Here is an 18,419-nt window from a genome sequence, read left to right on the forward strand (position 1 = left end):
CCCGCAAAAAAGCCCCGTGGCACTGAGTTGTAATGTAAAACCCGCTGAAGTTTCATTTTCCCACCTCTTTCTCCAGCTCTGTGTCCTCAGTCCACAGCTGACCCTGCTTGTCCCTTCAGAGACAGTGACCTGACACAAATCAGTGCTGATGGATGGGAATTACTGGTTAGATTGCGCTGCAGAGCTTCTTACACATGTGCACGCCTTGAACAATTCATAACTGGAAACCATTTCACAGTTTTGTAACCGTCGGATTAAAGCATTTAAATATGAGTCACATGTCTGGATGATTTGCTGTGGAGATGAACAACAACATACATAAATTGTCTTTCGCTTTTGGTCTTATAAGTAAACAGCAATGCAAAGCTCCTACATATTTATGACATATTTTATTCAGCCGCAGTACTATAAAACAATCGGTACAAGCTCAAAAAAATACATGGTTTGTTCAGCAGTCCTGTTGAATCGTTACACAAAGGAACTTTCATGATGCTAAAAACGTGGTCTTCAATGTGGTTCACTGTTTTCTGAAAGAAAACAAAGGCCTCAAGTTTGGTCACAACACATCAGAATTACTTTTTAAAACACTTTGAGGGATATTTATACTATTCTGAAGTGGGTTCCTGAAAAAAGCTTATTAGCAATAAACATCTTACTCAATGTGAATACGTAGCTCTATTGATGACTTCAGTTTGCAGAAATAAAGTTGAATTCTAACCAGACTGACGAGCTAACAGCTAGTCCCAACGCAGCCATAACTAATGTGGATTGACCTCATCTTTGAACAACTCCGCTCTCCAAATGCCATAAAAGTTCATATTAATGCAGTTTTATAGACCTTTCCACAGATGTCAGTTTCTGAATACACAATTATTTCCGTAGACTTGGTTGGTTAGCACAAATAGCAGCAGCTAGGTAGCCCTTCTGGTGCTGACTGGGGCTCAGTCAGAAGTTTCAGTGAGAAAGCGATAGCTGTGACAAAGTTTAAAAACTAGCATTTACAGGAACTCCGAACTCCTTTGAAATGTTAAAGATTGGAGTTGATTTAAGACAATGAAACCTGATTTGTGAGTTGGTCTGCTCAGACAAACCATTTGTAGCTGTAAATCTAGGGTCCAGGCGGACCCTCTTTTAAAGTGGATTTTGCCTTCTTAAAACAACCTCAGTCTTCAACATTTCAAAGCAGACGCTATCACTTAAACCTTTCAGTTTCGTGTTCCATGATTAAATTCTTAATGCGTGCGACCTCAGGCTGCACCACGAGCGCTTCATCTAGTTGCTGCGCCAAATATTTGCTCTTGTGTATCTATGTAAATAACAGTGTACTGATGAATGAACAGCAGTGTAAAAATGTGGCATTTTGGAGATGTTGAAGACAGCAGCAATCCCCTCTGTTCTTAGCTGTGCTTGGACTGTCAACATTAATCCAGCTGTTCAAAACCGAAGCCAAAATGTCCTTTCTTTTGAGCTACCACGTTGTGTTTTTGTAACCAGAGTCTGTGCACAAGGGATATATCGCTGTACCCTCAATACAAAAGTCCTGCCTACACACTTTCCCAACTCCCTAACAGGCTGTCTCGCTGTCATTCACAGGTTACTTTAAATCTCAAATAACTAATGCAACTAAATACACTAGGACAAATATAAATTTGAACATTCAACAGCAAGGTAAGAACTACATGAATCAACAGCTGAAAAAAAAAATCCTCTGAAGTATATTTTAGTTTTTTGGGTGGAAAGTATGCCATTTGTTTACATGGAAGGGTGGGAGTAAAAAATGCATTGCAGCCAACCTAGTAGGTGGCGCTTATCCTTGGTGGCTTCAGCTTCCAGCTTCCTGTTCTGTTTCTAGTTATAATATATCTTCATGGTTTAGACTACAGCTATTTGCTCATTAATTTGATCAGAATTAAACACGATCTACAACAGGTAAGATGTTGATTGCTCAAAACCCTTAAAGAGAACTCCACTTTGAAGTACTCAAAATATCATTTTTAAGGAGAAGTACTAAAAAGGTACCCAGCACTATAAAACTAGTTTTGATTTTTATTGTCACCGATTCCTTTGCAACATGTAAGTGTCCTGTGGAAAACCCTCAACAAACAAACAAAATAAAAAGATAGATAAAAACAATCATCTTCACAACTATAGAAAACTGTGTTTTTAAAAATGTGAATATGTCATGGGAAAAACCAAATTTCATGATTTATTGGACAACAATGTCTATTGAAAGTGTCTTTGTCAAAGTTCAATTATGTCTTTTTATAGATAGTTTCAAAACATTCTAATGTGAAAAATTCACTTTTGTTGAAGCCATATCTGATATTGCAATGTGAGTTTCAGCCTGCTGTGTTAAAACAACAACAACAACAAACACTTTGTAGTTTCTAAAATCCTATATCTAATTTACTTCTGGGCCCATTTTCATGTCCCAACAGGTTGAGCCCACATACAGGCTCACAGCAGATGGCAGCCAGAACCTAAATACAAAATAAAATTAAAAAATCACTAAATATGAATTTAAAAAAACAGCAAAGAGAGACAGAGGGAAAAAAGGATGACAAGCAGAATCTGGGGCTAATAGAGGCTTATTATCTCTGGTTGCACAAAGATGAGAAGCAATAATCTATTCATGTGCAAGAGGCTGCTGCGTTGTCATGGCAACTGATATCCATTTTTATCCTTCATCTGACAGGCTGAGAGGACGAGAATTCTGACTGTCAATCTTTTCCAAAGATAAAGCACCTTTCCTCAAGGCTTCAAAACGAGTCTAATTTGTTCGTACGTCATTAATTCTTAGCTAATTACTGTAGAAACCACCGGATTTACAACAGGGAAATAAGCTACTGCTGTGAAATGCATTCTTAGTCATTTTTTATCCTGTGAAAACATGACTTGTTGCATTTCAATGCGGTTATCGACATTATAATTAATTACAGTCTCTAGAAATCACGAAAAAATTTCTCTTTTAATTTAACCCCATTGTTGTGGTTGGGTAAAAATAAAACTACATTTCCCAGAAGTCTACGCGGCTGCTGACCTATCAACTAAAATGTCGCCCCCCCTGAAAGCTCATGCACAGGGGTTGCCAATGGAGTAACAGTTATTATGGCGTACTTGGAGCCTGTTTTGAAATTATAAGTTGGTGAACCGTACACTGACGGTCCACCAGCTTCTCATTTATTTGTTTCTTTTATCGCGAAATGTTAATGCAAGTGACGCGTCGCGCAGCTAGCTAACAATTGAGGCTAGCAGCAGCTGAAGGAATCATGTCGTCCCTAGTGAAACGGCTCTGTGAAGTTCCCCTACTGAGCCGCGTTTCACACCTGAGACTGTGCAGAAGGAAAATTCAGAACTACAACATCTGCTACACAGTGTTGAGACACCGCTGGATGAAAAGTCTCCCCGTTTTAGGCAGCAGCTTCAGGCAGCTAACCACACAACAGGACAAGGTAACAGACACACACAGAGAGGAACCTGAACGCATCACTGCCAGTCAGCATCATCAGTCCTGGTTGCTTCTTATTACACTCACCTTGTTAGCTGACCGGTGCCCTTCTGTTTTTAAGGAAGCTGTTGACATGTCCAAGTTCCCTGTGGACAGAATTAGAAACTTCTGCATCATTGCTCATATCGACCATGGGAAAAGCACTTTGGCTGACAGGCTGTTGGAAATGACAGGTACAGTTGTGTTTTCTTTGCTTAAGGCTTGGATTGTGAATGTGTGGGTTCTCAGTGTCGGGGTCGGGACACTACTGTGAGTCGTGAAAGACATTATGGGGGAGTCTTGAGAAGATCTGCAGAAATCAATTTAACTTAAATGATTGCCAATCGCACATACAACCATAATTGTTTGGACAAGACAAGAGCAGCAGTCATAAATGGTTAAAGGATTATGTAATGGTTGATGAGGCTCTTTAGCAATGTTTGTTTAGTTAACCTAATAGTCTGAGTCTGTGGGACATTTCATTTTGTGGGTCACTGATCTGAATTAAAAACCGAGGATTTCTTGAAGGAATGCATATCGCCCGCCGTCTTTCATGTCAGACTAAGATCATCTTATGTTGAGAAATAATGGAGCTGTCGACGTTTAGCCTTTTTAAATCAACATCATTTGCGATCTCATGTAATATCATGAGCTGTCACAGAGTATGTGTTGAGAATGACTCTCAACTACTACCAAATCAAATTTTAACTCAGTTTTTGTCAAACTGATTGCTTTATAGCCATTTCTGTGTTGGCTAATGTCTTTTAGCTGTGGTGGTCATCTTGAATTGTGGTGACTCCAAAAGTTAATCAAATTTAGATGAACATCTGATTATTACTTTCTAAAGGTTTCGGTAAAATCTGGCCCCTGGTTCATGGGATATTTTGCGAACAAACAGTTTGACTTCAACAGGTAATGCTGAAGTTTTAAGCAAAGATCTTTCAGACTCAACAACTACCACTAAATATTAGGTCAGTATCTGTAAATTTGACTGATTTCTAGCCATTTTTGTATGTTTTAATGTCAATGGCTGTGGAGCCTATCTTGAATGGGGTTGACTCCAAAAGACTGAGTTTTAGTTGTGCATCCATTGATTACTTTCAGCAAGTTTCCTTAAAATTTGTCCAGTGACTCATGAGATATTTTGTTAACAGACAGACAGGCACACACAGAAATGGGTACACATATAATTGTCTTCTCTTTTTGGTGGCAGGAGATAACAGGATCAAAGCAGTATTCATCCATGGTTAAACAAAACAATATATCAGTTAAGGCACTTTGTTAACAGTGTTTGTATATTTAACCAGTGATAGCTGGAGTCACTCATCTGTGTAACGTTTTAGTTTGTGGATTAAAAATTGTAAAGTTTGAGAACGTCTGATCTAAACTTTGTGAGTCAGAAGGAACTCATGTGGTACCTGTGACTCTCTCTGACGATCTGATCGGTGAACAGGCGCCATAGCAAAGACTGAGAAGAACCGACAGGTTCTGGACAAGCTTCAGGTGGAGCGGGAGAGAGGGATCACCGTGAAGGCCCAGACAGCCTCGTTGTTCTACACCCACGCGGGTCAGCAGTACCTGCTGAACCTCATCGACACACCGGTAAGTCCGTAAATGGGTTGCTTCAGTTTGAAGAGGTGTCTGTGGGTTTGCTTTTGGAAAACTCAGACCTTAGTATTATTTTTATATACAGACAGATACATTTGTACCCTTTGGTGAAGAGAAAAAAACATACACAAAGGTTACTGAAATGACTTGAAACTGTTCTAAAAAAATCAACAAATGAATCAGGAGTCATTGCTTGTGAAATTTGGTTGAACAGAATTATTTAAAAAAGCAAACTAATCAAACTGACCCTGACAAAAAGGATGGTACTGCTAGAAAAGACTAATCTGTCCACAGGGACATGTTAAACTGAGGAGTGTCCTGTAATCAGCATCACAGGTGTCTTCAGTCCTGTAATCAGTCAGTCTGTCTGTTTAAAGGGTGACAGGTAGTCACAGGGCTGTTTGGTATCATGGTGTGTACCTCACTGAACATGGAGCACAGAAAGCTGGGGACAGAGTTGTCTCAGGAGCTTAGAAAGACAATGATTGACATCCTGTTAAAGGTAAAGACTATAAGACCGTCTCCAAGCAGCTGGATGTTCCTCTGACTGCAGCGGCTCAGATTATTCAGAAGGTTAAGGTCCACAGGACCGGAGACGACCTCCCTGGATCCTGACGACCCACAGAGCTTCTGAGACAACGTCCTCTGGACAGATGAGACAAAACTGGAGCTTTCTGACAACAAGTCCCATCAGCTCTGTGAAACAAAGAGAAGAACCCTGAACCTACAGAGGAACATGGAGGAGGCTCGGTTCTGTTCTGGTTCTGACACAGGAGGTCCTGAATCTGTTCAGGGTCCAATGAAATCTCAAGACTATCAAGGCTTCCTGGAGCTAAATGTGCTGCTCAGAGTCAGAAAGCTTGGTGTCAGTCACAGGTCACAGGTCCTCCAACAGGATAATGACCCAAAACAGCAAGAATGGCTCAGAACCAAACATTGGACCGTTCTGAAGTGACCTCTGAGCCCTGACCTAAATCCTGATGAACATCTGTGGAAGGAGCTGAAACATCTGGAGAAGGAACCCTTCAGACCTGAGACAGATGGAGCAGTTTGTTCATGAGGAGAGGGACAAAACACCTGAGGACAGGTGGAGACGTCTCAGAGAGAGGGACAGAAATCACCTGATCGCAGTGATTGACTCAAAAGTTTGTGCAACAAAATAATAATTTTAGTTTCCCATCCTTTTTGTTAAGGTCCGTTTCATTAATTTGTTTCTTGAAATTATTTTTTTGGAGCCAAAGTTCAGTAGCAGTGACGGATTTTCGGTAATTAATTATTGTCTCGTTTGTTTTGTCAGTTTCAAATTATGTCAGTGATCATTGTTTTTGTGTTTTAATTAAACAAATGTATCCACTTCTGTATCTGTTTAGTCGATCTGTTCACATGAAAGGCTCTTTCTTTCTCTTCAGGGTCACGTTGACTTCAGTTATGAAGTGTCCCGTTCACTTTCTGCCTGTCAGGGTGCTCTGCTGATTGTTGATGCCAACCAGGTACTAAATGCTGTATTTTTTTTTTACTTGTAAAATATCAAGAGAATTGTTATAAATTTGTTGTTGTTTTTTGTTCCCCCACCCCTCCAAGGGCATTCAGGCCCAAACCGTCGCCAACTTCTACTTGGCATTTGAATCTCAGCTGGAAATAATACCTGTGATTAATAAGGTACTTGGAGACCTTCTGCTGTTGGAGTCATTCCATGTGTCATTCTCCCAGCTGACTGCAACGAAGCAGGTGATTTATTACGTCTCTTTCCCCAGATTGATTTGAAAAACGCCGATCCGGAGCGGGTGGAGTCGCAGATTGAAACGGTGTTTGACATTCCGAGTGAGGAGTGTATCAGGGTAAGATGGAGCACAAACAACCAAATCTTTAGATATGTGTGAGACACTTTTCAAAAACAAAAAATCTCACTCTTTTTTTTGTATTTTTTAGATTTCAGCAAAACTGGGAACGAATGTTGAAAAGGTTCTCCAAGCAGTTGTGGACAGAATTCCTCCGTAAGAATGCTCCTCATGTACATCATGTTTTTTTCTTTGTTACTGTTGTTAAAAGGTGTCATTTTTTTGTTTATTTGTTTGGTTCTTGTAGGCCTGTGGGGAGCATCAGTGACCCCTTTAAAGCCTTAGTGTTTGACTCCAATTTTGACCACTACAGAGGAGTGGTGGCCAACATCGCTGTGATTGGAGGTCGAGTCAACAAAGGGGACAAGATCGTGTCGGCACATCTCAACAAAACCTACGAGGTCAATGAGCTGGGTCTTCTGCGGCCAGATGAGCAGCCAACACAGAAACTGTACGACCCTCAGCGGTCTTTTTTTATTATTGATATTATTAATCCTATTAGTTTGCTTCTCTCGCGCTAAAACTGAAATCAGGAGAAATCACCTTATTGGAGAGCTTTAATAACTACAGCACAATATAACACAGTTGTAGGGTGGCACGGTGGTGCAGTGGTTAGAACTGTAGCCTCCCAGCGAGAAGGTTGCAGGTTCTCCTCCCAGCCTGGGGCCCTTCTGGGTGGAGTTTCCATGTTCTCCCACAGAACAAAAACATGCATGTTCGGTTCATTGGTAACCCTAAATAGTCCTGAGGTGTGAGTGAGACTGGGATTGGTTGCCTCTTGTTTGTCTCTCTGTGTCCCTGTGATGGACTTGCGACCTGTCCAGGGTGTCCCCCGCCCTTCGTACAGTGATGGCTAGAGATAGGCACCAGCTCCCCAAGACTCGGAAAAGGAGAAGCGGGTAAAGAAAATGAAAGGATGGATAACTCACTGCAAGTCACTTGTCACCCTCAGCCATGTGGGGTGGTGGGGGTGGTTTTACATACTGGGACAAAATAAAAATGATCTGGTCTTTTTCCAGGTTCTAAAACTATTCAGATTTTACTTCAGGTGTACAAAACCAGAAAAGATTCCACCATGGCAGCCTCTTCTGTTTAAAAGGAACATGGCAGCATGACTTAGGTTTGTAAAGTTTCAGCTGAATGTACCACAGGACCTCTGGAACAATGGCCTTTGGATATATGAGACCAAAGTAGAGATGTTTACCCATAATGCACAGGGCCACATACCAAACACAGTTTATCAGCACAAACACCATGCCAACTGTCAGGCATGGTGGTGACTTTGGGGCTTGTTTTGGGCTCCTTGCAGTTATTGAGTCGACCATGAACTCCTCAAAAGAGTCAAATGTGAGGACGTCTGTCAGGCAGCTAAGGCTTGGACCAAACTGGGTCAACATGCAACAGAACTATGATCCCAAACACAGCATCTAATCTACAACAGAATGGCTGAGAAAGAAAAGAACTAAGACGTTGCAGTGGTCCAGTACCTCAGCCTGATTGTAATGCTGTGACGGGCCTTTAAGAGAGCTGCACAGAAACAAATCTCTATAACATCGCTTCAGTTCACTCAGGTTTGCAAAACAGAGTGGAGCAGAATTCCTCCACAACCATGTGTGACACTGCTAATATCCTACAGAAACAACCACAGAGAGTTCGAGCTGCTAACAGAAGTTCTACAAACTGAGATTCATCTTTTCACACACGGCTTTTCCATTTAGGCTCTGATTTCATTTAACAAATAATGACGTAGTGGAAGTTGTTGTTGTTTTTTGTTCACTTGAGAATAGATATAAGTAATTTTAGAGCCTGGTAGAGACCATACCATTTTTATTATGTCCTGATAAAACCACAGGATTGTAAGAGGGTGGACTTTCTTCATGACTGGAAAGTTTTAACCCAAATGGATCCCTTTTTGCATCTTTTTTGTTTGCCTGAAGTGTTTAATTCAACCGGTGACATAACAGCTGTAGATGGTTTGACCTATTTAGCATCTTTATACATTAAATCAGATGCCCAGTCTTGGAATTTTATGTCAAACCAAAGAAAATACATCAACTAGCTATCAATAACAACTCAATAAATAGGATCTTATTTATTTACAAAGCATACAAAATAGGCTTTAGCACACTGATGATTAAAGACAGGCTTATTGCAGGTAACTCGGCTATCCACGCTGTTTAGCATCCGGGTCTGTTTTGTGCAGATTTGCTGGCCAGGTGGGATATTTAATCGCAGGGATGAAGGATGTGAAAGAGGCCCAGATCGGTGACACACTCTACCTCCAGGAGCAGCCGGTCGAAGCTCTTCCAGGCTTCAAACCTGCCAAAGCCATGGTGTTTGCTGGTAGGTGCTGTCCTCAGTTAATGAATGATGGGATTATTTTTTTTTAAAGACCCGAGGAACCATTAAAGGTTTGATGCATGAGGTCTGAGTGCGCTCACAGCTTGTGGTCGGTATTGTGCTCTCACCAGAGAGTCCTGCTAATGTGCACTCTTTTTTTTTTTTTTTTTTTTTTTGGGGGGGGGTTGTTTTGTTTTCTGCTCCTCAGGCATGTATCCAATGGACCAGTCAGAATACCCCGCCCTTCGCAGCGCCATTGAGAGGCTGACCCTGAATGACTCAAGCGTCACGGTGCAGAAAGACAGCAGCCTGGCCCTGGGAGCAGGCTGGAGGTCGGCAAGACTGCTTTGAATTAGAATAAAATACATTTTTATAATATCTAACAATTACCTGTCATCTGTGTGGAAAAAAACTAAAATCTGGATGATTAGGACTCTGAGAGGCACAACTGCAAATATTCAGGCTTCTCCTCTGAGGTCAATGTATATCTTTCTGCTGCATTTCAATAAAGTCTAGAAGTAAGCAAGGATTAGATTAGTTAGTTGATTTGGAGTAACATTTCCCATCTCTTGCTTCATTAACCCAGTGGTTCCCAGCCGTGGTCCTTTAGGAACACCATCCTGCATGTTTTCATTGTTTCCCTTTTTTTTTAGCTGGTCTTTTATGTCTACAGTAGCCCGTTCATCAGTCACTCATTCAAATCAGGTGTGTCAAAGCAGGGAAACAACTAAAACATGCAGGATTGTGTTTCTCGAGGACCAGGGTTGGGAATCACTGCATTAACCAATACAATTCTTCTGGACAAGATTGGATATGACAGGTTAGAAGTGACAGTTCGGATCTTTTCAAGTGGTTTTCTGTGGAAAGGTTAGAAACAATTAACATCTTACCTGTTGTAGGTAGCTCTTTGAATGCCCTCAGTTTGGAGAGTTTGTTTCTGACTAAATAATATTAATAACGTTATTTATATAGCAGCTTTCAAAACATAGTTACAAATTGGTTAACAACATAATATAACCCTTTATGTAAAAAAAACCCAAAAAGTAACAACCGATGACAGAATAATACCAAACGGTATTAAAAAACAACTAGAGAAAAATTCAGTATTGATGCTGGCTGCTGAAAGCCTGCTGAAGAAGTTCAAACTGAGCTGAAAGCTAAGCACCAGCTAAAAGTAGAAAAAGCCAGCAAAATGCTAGCTCAAAGCTAAACGTCGCAAAAGGCTACCTTAAAGCTGCAGAGTGCTAATTAAAACTAGAAGCACTCAGAGAGCGCTAACTAGTATTCCTGCAAGAATCTTGTAATATTTCTGCCAGAGTAACTGTAATGCGAAATTAACAGCGATGTAAAGGTTTAATAAATGAACTCTTTAGTTGTTTAAAGACGACTTCATTTAAAATCGCTGTTGGCTCAGCAGTACAGTCAAAATTAAACTTTGTTTCTTCAAAGCGAAATTGTTCAAAGAGCTATCTACAACAGGTCAGATATTAATTGGTCAGAACTTGTCTACATAACTACATTCAAACAAACTAAACTATTGTTTTTAATATTCAGTAAGGGTTCTTTTAATATGCTAAATAATCTTGTAGCCCAGATGATGGAAGTCTAGTTTATCTGTTGTGGTGATTTTGCTCATATCACACTGAGCTGCAGGAGTCCTGTTCCTCTCACCGATAAAACTCGATCACTCCTTCTTGTGGACCTTCTTGTGCTCCTGCAGACTTGGCTTTCTGGGCCTTCTCCACATGGAGGTGTTTAATCAGAGGCTGGAGCAGGAGTACAACGCTTCGGTCATCGTCACCGCACCCACCGTCCCCTACAAGGCTGTCCTCTCCTCGGCCAAACTCATCAAAGTAAGAGCCGGCTCCCGCATGTATATATCTTCCACTTTTACTGCCCAGCTCGGCTCCCACTGATTACAACTGAATGAATAATAGATCAGGGTGGTCTTATGTCGCTGGGATCCCGTCCCGTGGAGTGATATACGAGGGGTCCTTGATGGGAAATCTTTAAGAGAGCGATCAAAGGTTTCAGTGTAAAGGCAGCAGAGGGGTTAAATGCAAGATGTGGAAACTGAAACGATAACTGTAATTACTAGATTACTTTTTTTTTTTATTATTATAAATCCATTTCATGCTTATTACTTCTCAGATTTGTCGGAATAGAAACAGAATGAAAGCCATTGTTGATTTCTTCATCTTGAAACGGAGCAGTAAGGATCACTTTGGCGGTGCCCTGTTTAAATGTTCTTCTTCCAGGAGCACGGCCGTGAGGAGATCACCATCGTGAACCCGGCTCAGTTCCCGGACAAGTCGCTGGTGTCAGAGTATTTGGAGCCCATGGTCGTGGGGACCATTCTCTCTCCCGACACCTACACTGGGAAGATCATGAGTCTGTGCTTGGTAAGAGCTGTGCAGGAAATGGAAGAAAATGTGAACCGAATTAGTTCTTTCTGCACATTGTGGCTAAAGGAAATGATATCAATGTGGCGCCGAAAAAGGGTTCTTTTGCGTTTTACTTTACGCAAAAACAACAACAACAAGGAAAAACAAGAAGCACAGACAGGAGATTTAGAGTTTCACTTGCTTTTCTAAGCAGGGGGTGACAATGAAAGAAAAGATTTGTGGCTTCAGAGATTTCAGTGATAAACAGTGTCAGCCATTTTTGTTATTATCAGGGAATAAAGTTCTCTGTCTCCACAGTTTCTGTCATTTAAGTTGTGGCCAGAAAGGATTTCCTTCATCTGTAAAAATGAGAAGGAAAAAATAAAAAGATGTTTATTTTGCTGTGGTCCCAATAAAGCCAATCCGATCTGACGCTGCTTTCAACAAATAAATCGAACCAGAACCAAAGTTTTAGCCAATCACAGCAGAGCAGAGCGGGCCCTGGTGCGAGAAACTTTGTCGCTATAGTTAGTGAGTTTTCACACCCGTCTAATGACTATTTTTCAAAATAGCGACGAGTGACTTTTGGAGACTTTTGAAGACTGACGTGAAAACAAGTCTGGTTCTTTTCAACAAGCATTTTCTCTGTCTAAAATAAGTTACTGCACAAAAATAACTTCAGGTTTCTCTTTTGGGTCACCTTTTCCCATCCTAAGCCCGGATAAAGGATGAGAGTTACTACATTAGCTTCTGTTGGGACAATAATTAGCATATCTTCCTCACACGTGGGAGGTCTGAGTTCGATCCTCGGTCAGGCAGTCGCATTATTGTCTTAATTATATTTATATTCGAAAAAGAAAACACTATCTTTTTGTAAATGTCAACAGTAATGTTTCTGTAATATTAAAGACCACTGATCATTTCAGTAGCTCATAATTTCTGTTGACAGACATCACAGCAAATGTTCAGGAATATTTCTGTTGGATTTAGTAGAGTTATTTATTGGATGTGTCTTATAACTTGAACCCTTTATTAGAAAACATTATACGTTGAACTTTGACTAAGGTCATGTACCCGGTTTACTCCTGTTTACATGAAAACCTTTGGGAAGTGACCGATGGTGGTGGGGTAGTAATATGATTTAAAGTAGAAAAAGGTTTCAGTCAAAGGATTTTGCTTTAATCCCTGTATTATGTACATTTGTAAAAGTCAGCATTTCATCAGAAAAATTAACCATGTTTAAGTTGTCAGTTGTTTATTCTTTCTCTAAAGTAAGGTTTTACTTGTTTTGTAGTTATTTTAAACTATTATTTCACTAAGATCTAAACATCTCTGTCAACTAACAGTTAACCCACCATGAAGGATGCTAGTTAGTCTGTTTAATAATAATAATTTAAATACTTAACACATGACAAACAACCAAACAAGCAAACATTTTCAGCTTAATAAATAAGAACATGAAGAATCTGAGAAACATATTTCTGCACAGGGCCACTGGGTGGCGCCATTCCTCCAGTCTGATAAACTTCATCCAGCAGCGTTTGGGCTCACGGGTCTCTGCAGCTTTTACTTAGCGAGCCAAAAGCTGAAAAGTTTGGAAACCACTGATTTAGTGTGATTTTCTAACTGGCCTGCTGTCAAAGAGATAAACCATAAATCAGTTTTCTTCAAAACATGATTGATGAAACGCACACCAGACTGGCTGTTTGTCTTCTTTCAGAGTCGCAGGGCGGTCCAGAAGAACATGGTGTACATTGATGAGCAGCGCGTCATGATGAAGTACCTCTTCCCCCTGAATGAAATCGTGGTGGATTTCTACGATCTCCTCAAGTCACTGTCATCTGGATATGCCAGGTAAAAGTCAGACCATCCCGTATACAAGACATCGTCAAGATCCGTTTTATTCCTCTGGGCTTATTCAGGATGTGAGGACATGATCGAGTTTATTTAACATTGCTTTGGTTTGTTGCTCATTTCTGCATGAATTTGACTTCAGATTTTCACCCAGTTGCTAAATGTTAAATATTACGAGCGTTAGAAACTTTGTCACCTCCAGTTCAGTAGCTTAAGCTCTTTATGTGCGTCTCGTAACAGGCAGGCAGTTCTGTCACGTTTAGCTGAGCCTAAAAGCGTCGCACGAGTTCAGCCGCTCATTTCTTCAAGGTGTTCGTCCACAGCTTCGATTATGAGAACGCAGGCTACCAGGCTGCCGATTTGATAAAGATGGATTTTCTGCTGAATGGGCGACCCGTGGAAGAGCTCACCACGATCGTACACAGGTATGTTTCACATTACGGCTCAGTAAAATGATTTAAGGTGGAGGTTATTGGGTTCGCCTTCATTTTGTTAGAATATTCTGGGAAGTGCTTCAGGATTCTGCGGCTTGCCGTGGCGTAAGCGTGAAAGACATTTGTTACTGCTTGGACAGTTATTCCTCTGTTTCTGTCATGATTTTTCCTGCAGCTTTTGTAAAACGTAAACAAATACATGCAAATTAAAATGTGCAGCTCAATCAGCAATAGTATGCTGTGACTTTTGGTAGAAGTACAAAGTACAAAATAGACAAAAGTCACACAAAAAAATAAAGTTTTGTGCATTAAACAATAATAGGATTTTATAGAAATGAATGAGAAAATCCTGTCTTAGCTCAGCCTCTGCTTCACTGCAGAAACTTTAAAGAACTCACAATTTACACAATTGTGATTTAAGTGTTTTTTGAATGTTAAACTAAGAGTTTGACTATGTCATTACCCTTTTGAGCTGTCTAAACTTTCCAAAGTTTTTTGTCAGCTCCTTTTACTCCAACAAACGTTACACTTCCGTCATAGTTTAGACATCAAAATGTTGCCATTCTTATCTTCTTTCATCCAGTGTCTTACCATTGCAGGGCTTAAGATTTTGTCTCAAATCCACCCCAGAATTCAGCAAAAACAAAGTCAAACTCATTTATTTCCATTGTCTGAGCTCAGATTTTCCCTTCGGAACTGGAAAAGAAAGGTTTCTCCACCAAAAAAAACAAAACACTGCAGACACAAAGACAGTGATGTCTTCTGCCCCTTACAGTTTAATCATTCCTTCAATTTACAGCCTGGTTGTCTGAAGCTTACTTTCTGCTCCGAGTTTCTGTCTGCCTGTTTGATTCAGTTTGCTGTCAGGGAGTGAAGGACACAGGTGTGTGGTTGCCATGGCAGTGTAACCACCATTATATTAGGGGGCGGCCCAACCCCACAACCCCTCAACGACGTGTTTAAAATAGGATAAAGAAACACTTATTACTTATAGTTTATAACTTAATTTAAATTGTGTTTCATACTTTCTACTTGTTTGTAGGAGTCGGTGCATGGGGGCACCAAATACAATATGTTGAATAATTGTATTATATACAGTTTTAACAGACTAAACTTTAAATTGAGGCGACGACGTACACAGTGCAGACAAAATATTTTCGGGTGATTTCTGGGGACGGCAGCCCAGTGGGTACACACACACACACACACAGTCCCCACCGCCCACCGATGTGATCATCGTTGTGTGAATGAGAGCCTAAAAACGTGCTGTATGTAGAGTGTAAAAATAAACAATTGAACGGGTGAAAGAGAAACTCTGTAAATTGCAGGCGCAGTAATCGTAAGTGTTTCTGAAGGTGCGCTGCTGCCGTCACGTCGCCACCAGTACGTGCTCATTCTATGACGTTGTTGCTACTTTGCTGCAGATCTTCGGTCAACACTCCCTTTCAGTCAAAACTTCAGACCCTCTGATGGGACATGAGGTTCGGTTGCGCCTTCGTCTTTGCCTGGTTAGGCTTAGAATCGCCACATTCCACTTGCTGTAAGCTGACCATCGGAGGGGAAATGCTCTCCCTGGTTGGGCCACTGGCATATAGATTCTCTTCCAAAAATCCCAATGACTCTTGGGCTGGGTGGCACAGTGGCGCAGTGGTTAGAGCTGTTGCCTCCCAGCAAGAAGGTTACAGGATCGCTTCCCAGCCGGGGGCCTTTCTGGGTGAAGTTTGTATGTTCTCCCTGTGCACATGTGGGTTTACTCCGGGTACTCCGGTTAATTGATGACTCTAAAAATTGTCCCTAGGTGTGAGTGAGAGTGTGAATGGTTGTTTGTCTCTATGTGGACCTGTCCAGGGTGTCCCCCGCCTCTCGCACAGTGAGGCGGGGGAGAAGCGGGTAAAGAAAAGGGATGGATGGATGGAACTCTTGGGCTTTATAGAAGAAAAGTGACGTATTTTGGAGTTTCGGGCAGAGTCGGCACCCTTAAAAGATTCTTCAGAATGCTGCTTAAACATATTGCTGGACTTTTTCCATTGGTCTGCTGCTGTCTGTTGACGTTACTGTCCAGGTGATAGTATTTGATTGACGCAGTAGTTGTCCTGGACCTGCAGAGCATCAAATGGAGCCAGCTGTGAGGATGACATTAAGAACTGCTTGTTTGCTGACAAGGAGCTCGTTGTAATTGTGCACGGTCGAGAAGCTTCACCAAAGGAAAGGGATGATTCATTGATTTGTGGTCACCGTCCTCTCAAACAGGAGCAAAAACAGACTGCAGCATGTGTCAGATCAGGCTGTGAAGCCGAGCCTCGTTCAGGCTGCCGATGGAGGACGTTTACACCTGTTTGGTGACGGGCTGAGGGTCACACAGCTCAGCCTTCATCCTGCCGTCATGTCTGCTTCTGTAACACAAACGTGAACACTTTCACTGCAGGAACTTCAACAAACAAAGTAAATGTCTTTATAAATTTTCTGAAGCTTGAACTAAAGTAATGACTTTAGCTGAACAATAAAACACTAAGTTGGACACTCGGGCTTTATGTTTGTCTTCTTTCACCTACTAAAATAGGCTAATCTTTTCACCTTTTTATTATGAGGGATCATTGATTTACTTAAGTAAATATTTTCTAAAATAAATATCTTTTTTTTTGTTGTTGTTGTAACCTTTCAGAGTGGTCTTCATCAATATTCCTGAAGGTCTCTCATGGTTTGTCACTCATTTTCTGTCCAGTGCCTCACCATCATGCTTAGTTTTTGTTTGTTTAACCATTAAACTCTGACTTATAAATCATTCAGGCTTTAAAAAGACTCCTAAACTCAAGGGATGAACCGGTGTTGTTACGACATATAGGAGGCAGATTAGAAAAAAAAAAAAAAGGATCTTTAGGCACTTTAACAGCATTTCTGTCACAAAGACAGAGTTTGTTCTCGTTTCTACAGTTGAAACTATAAAACATACCAAAGATAAAACAAAAAGACCTTCAGAAACCCCCAGAGAAGTGTTGATCAAGACCATGTTAAGATTACAAGAAGGTCTGGCTGCTTGGAGGCAGAATAGAAATACATTAGGGTGGCACACTACTGTATGTATAAAGTCAGAGTTGATTTATAGCAAATTGGAGAGTAAATCAGTATTTTTAATGAGATGTGAGTTCAGAGTTTGCCTCTCCAACAGCATGAAGCAAATGTTGACCATCTTTCAGTCAGCGGTTTTGCTTATTTATTGTTTTATGCTCTGTGTTTCTGATAAATGTGGTTTCATCACAGAGCGAGTGCCTACAGTACAGGGAAAGCCATGTGTGAGCGACTAAAGGAGTCCATTCCGAGGCAGCTGTTTGAAATCGCCATCCAGGCAGCCATTGGAAGTAAGGTCATTGCGAGGGAGACGTAAGTACAAAACCTGCACTACGCTGCTGCATGTGTTTGAGAAATAAATGAAGAAAAATTATGCTTAAATAGATGCAAAGTGTCTTAATAAATGAGGTGCAATAATTGATGTCTGTGGCTCTTTCAGAATAAAGCCCTTCAGGAAGAATGTCCTTGCAAAATGTGTAAGTAAATGGGTTTTTTTTCCCTTTCTTTTCTTTCTGTTTCTTTAAAAAAAAGTAAAATATGTAAATGGCGTCTTTTAACTCCTCCTTTGTGTTGTCAGTACGGTGGCGACATCACACGGAAGATGAAGCTCCTGAAGAAACAGGCGGAGGGTAAAAAGAAGATGAGACGCATCGGCAACGTGGACGTTCCTAAAGACGCGTTTATCAACGTCCTGAAGAGGAAAGAAAAATAGAAACTAACTTAATTTAATGCATTACTACTTCATATTATATACGTGAACCGGTCTTTGTTATTAAGAGGAATTTATTCTGAATAAAATGCAAGAAACCATTGTACAGATTTCCTTTCTGACATGAAACATGCTGTGACTCTCTGTTCGGCTCATTTCCATCAGTGAACGCCACGCTTCGAATGTCGGCAGGAAACGGGACAAACAGAACGGAGATGAAAATAATACATCAGACCCACTGGTTAGACGTGGAATGAGTAAGTAAGTAAAGTTTATTTATAAAGCGCTTTTCACAGACATAAAATCACAAAGCGCTGTACAATAATAATAATAATAATAATAATAATAAAACACAAAAACCACCAAAAGAAACGCAACAAAATCAAGAAATAAAAGCCTGGGAAAATAAAAATGTTTTTAAAAGTTAAGAGTAAGAGTAGCTTATGTGGCATTACTTCAGTAACTTTTTATTAGGCATATCAGAGATTTGAAATGAAAATAATCCATTTGTCTTTGCAAATTATACAACACCAAACAAGTTGGAATGTATAAAATGCAAATAAAAACAGAATACAGTGATTTGCACGTCCCAAACCTATATTTTATTCACAATGGAACATAGTAAACATATCAAATGTTAGATTTATTTATTTTTTTTTTTAAAGGAAATTTTACACATGATGGCAGGTTGACATCTGA

At 40.5% G+C, this 18,419-nt stretch overlaps 1 protein-coding gene across 1 annotated transcript; it reads left to right on the forward strand.

Annotated features, from left to right (window-relative positions):
• Positions 1-3,034: 3,034 nt before the first annotated feature.
• guf1 (GTP binding elongation factor GUF1) lies at positions 3,035-17,823 on the forward strand. Its single transcript, XM_017437706.3, has 17 exons — positions 3,035-3,452; positions 3,570-3,681; positions 4,941-5,089; positions 6,505-6,585; positions 6,677-6,754; positions 6,850-6,933; positions 7,025-7,089; positions 7,181-7,384; positions 9,137-9,276; positions 9,482-9,605; positions 10,994-11,126; positions 11,532-11,675; positions 13,378-13,511; positions 13,835-13,936; positions 17,204-17,323; positions 17,451-17,487; positions 17,589-17,823. The coding sequence occupies exons 1-17, from the start codon at positions 3,270-3,272 to the stop codon at positions 17,721-17,723; spliced, it is 2,025 nt and encodes a 674-aa protein (XP_017293195.1). The 5' UTR covers positions 3,035-3,269; the 3' UTR covers positions 17,724-17,823.
• The last annotated feature ends 596 nt before the right edge of the window (positions 17,824-18,419 follow it).

This window comes from Kryptolebias marmoratus, linkage group LG9 (genome assembly GCF_001649575.2).
Source record: "Kryptolebias marmoratus isolate JLee-2015 linkage group LG9, ASM164957v2, whole genome shotgun sequence".
NCBI classification, from domain to species: domain Eukaryota; kingdom Metazoa; phylum Chordata; class Actinopteri; order Cyprinodontiformes; family Rivulidae; genus Kryptolebias; species Kryptolebias marmoratus.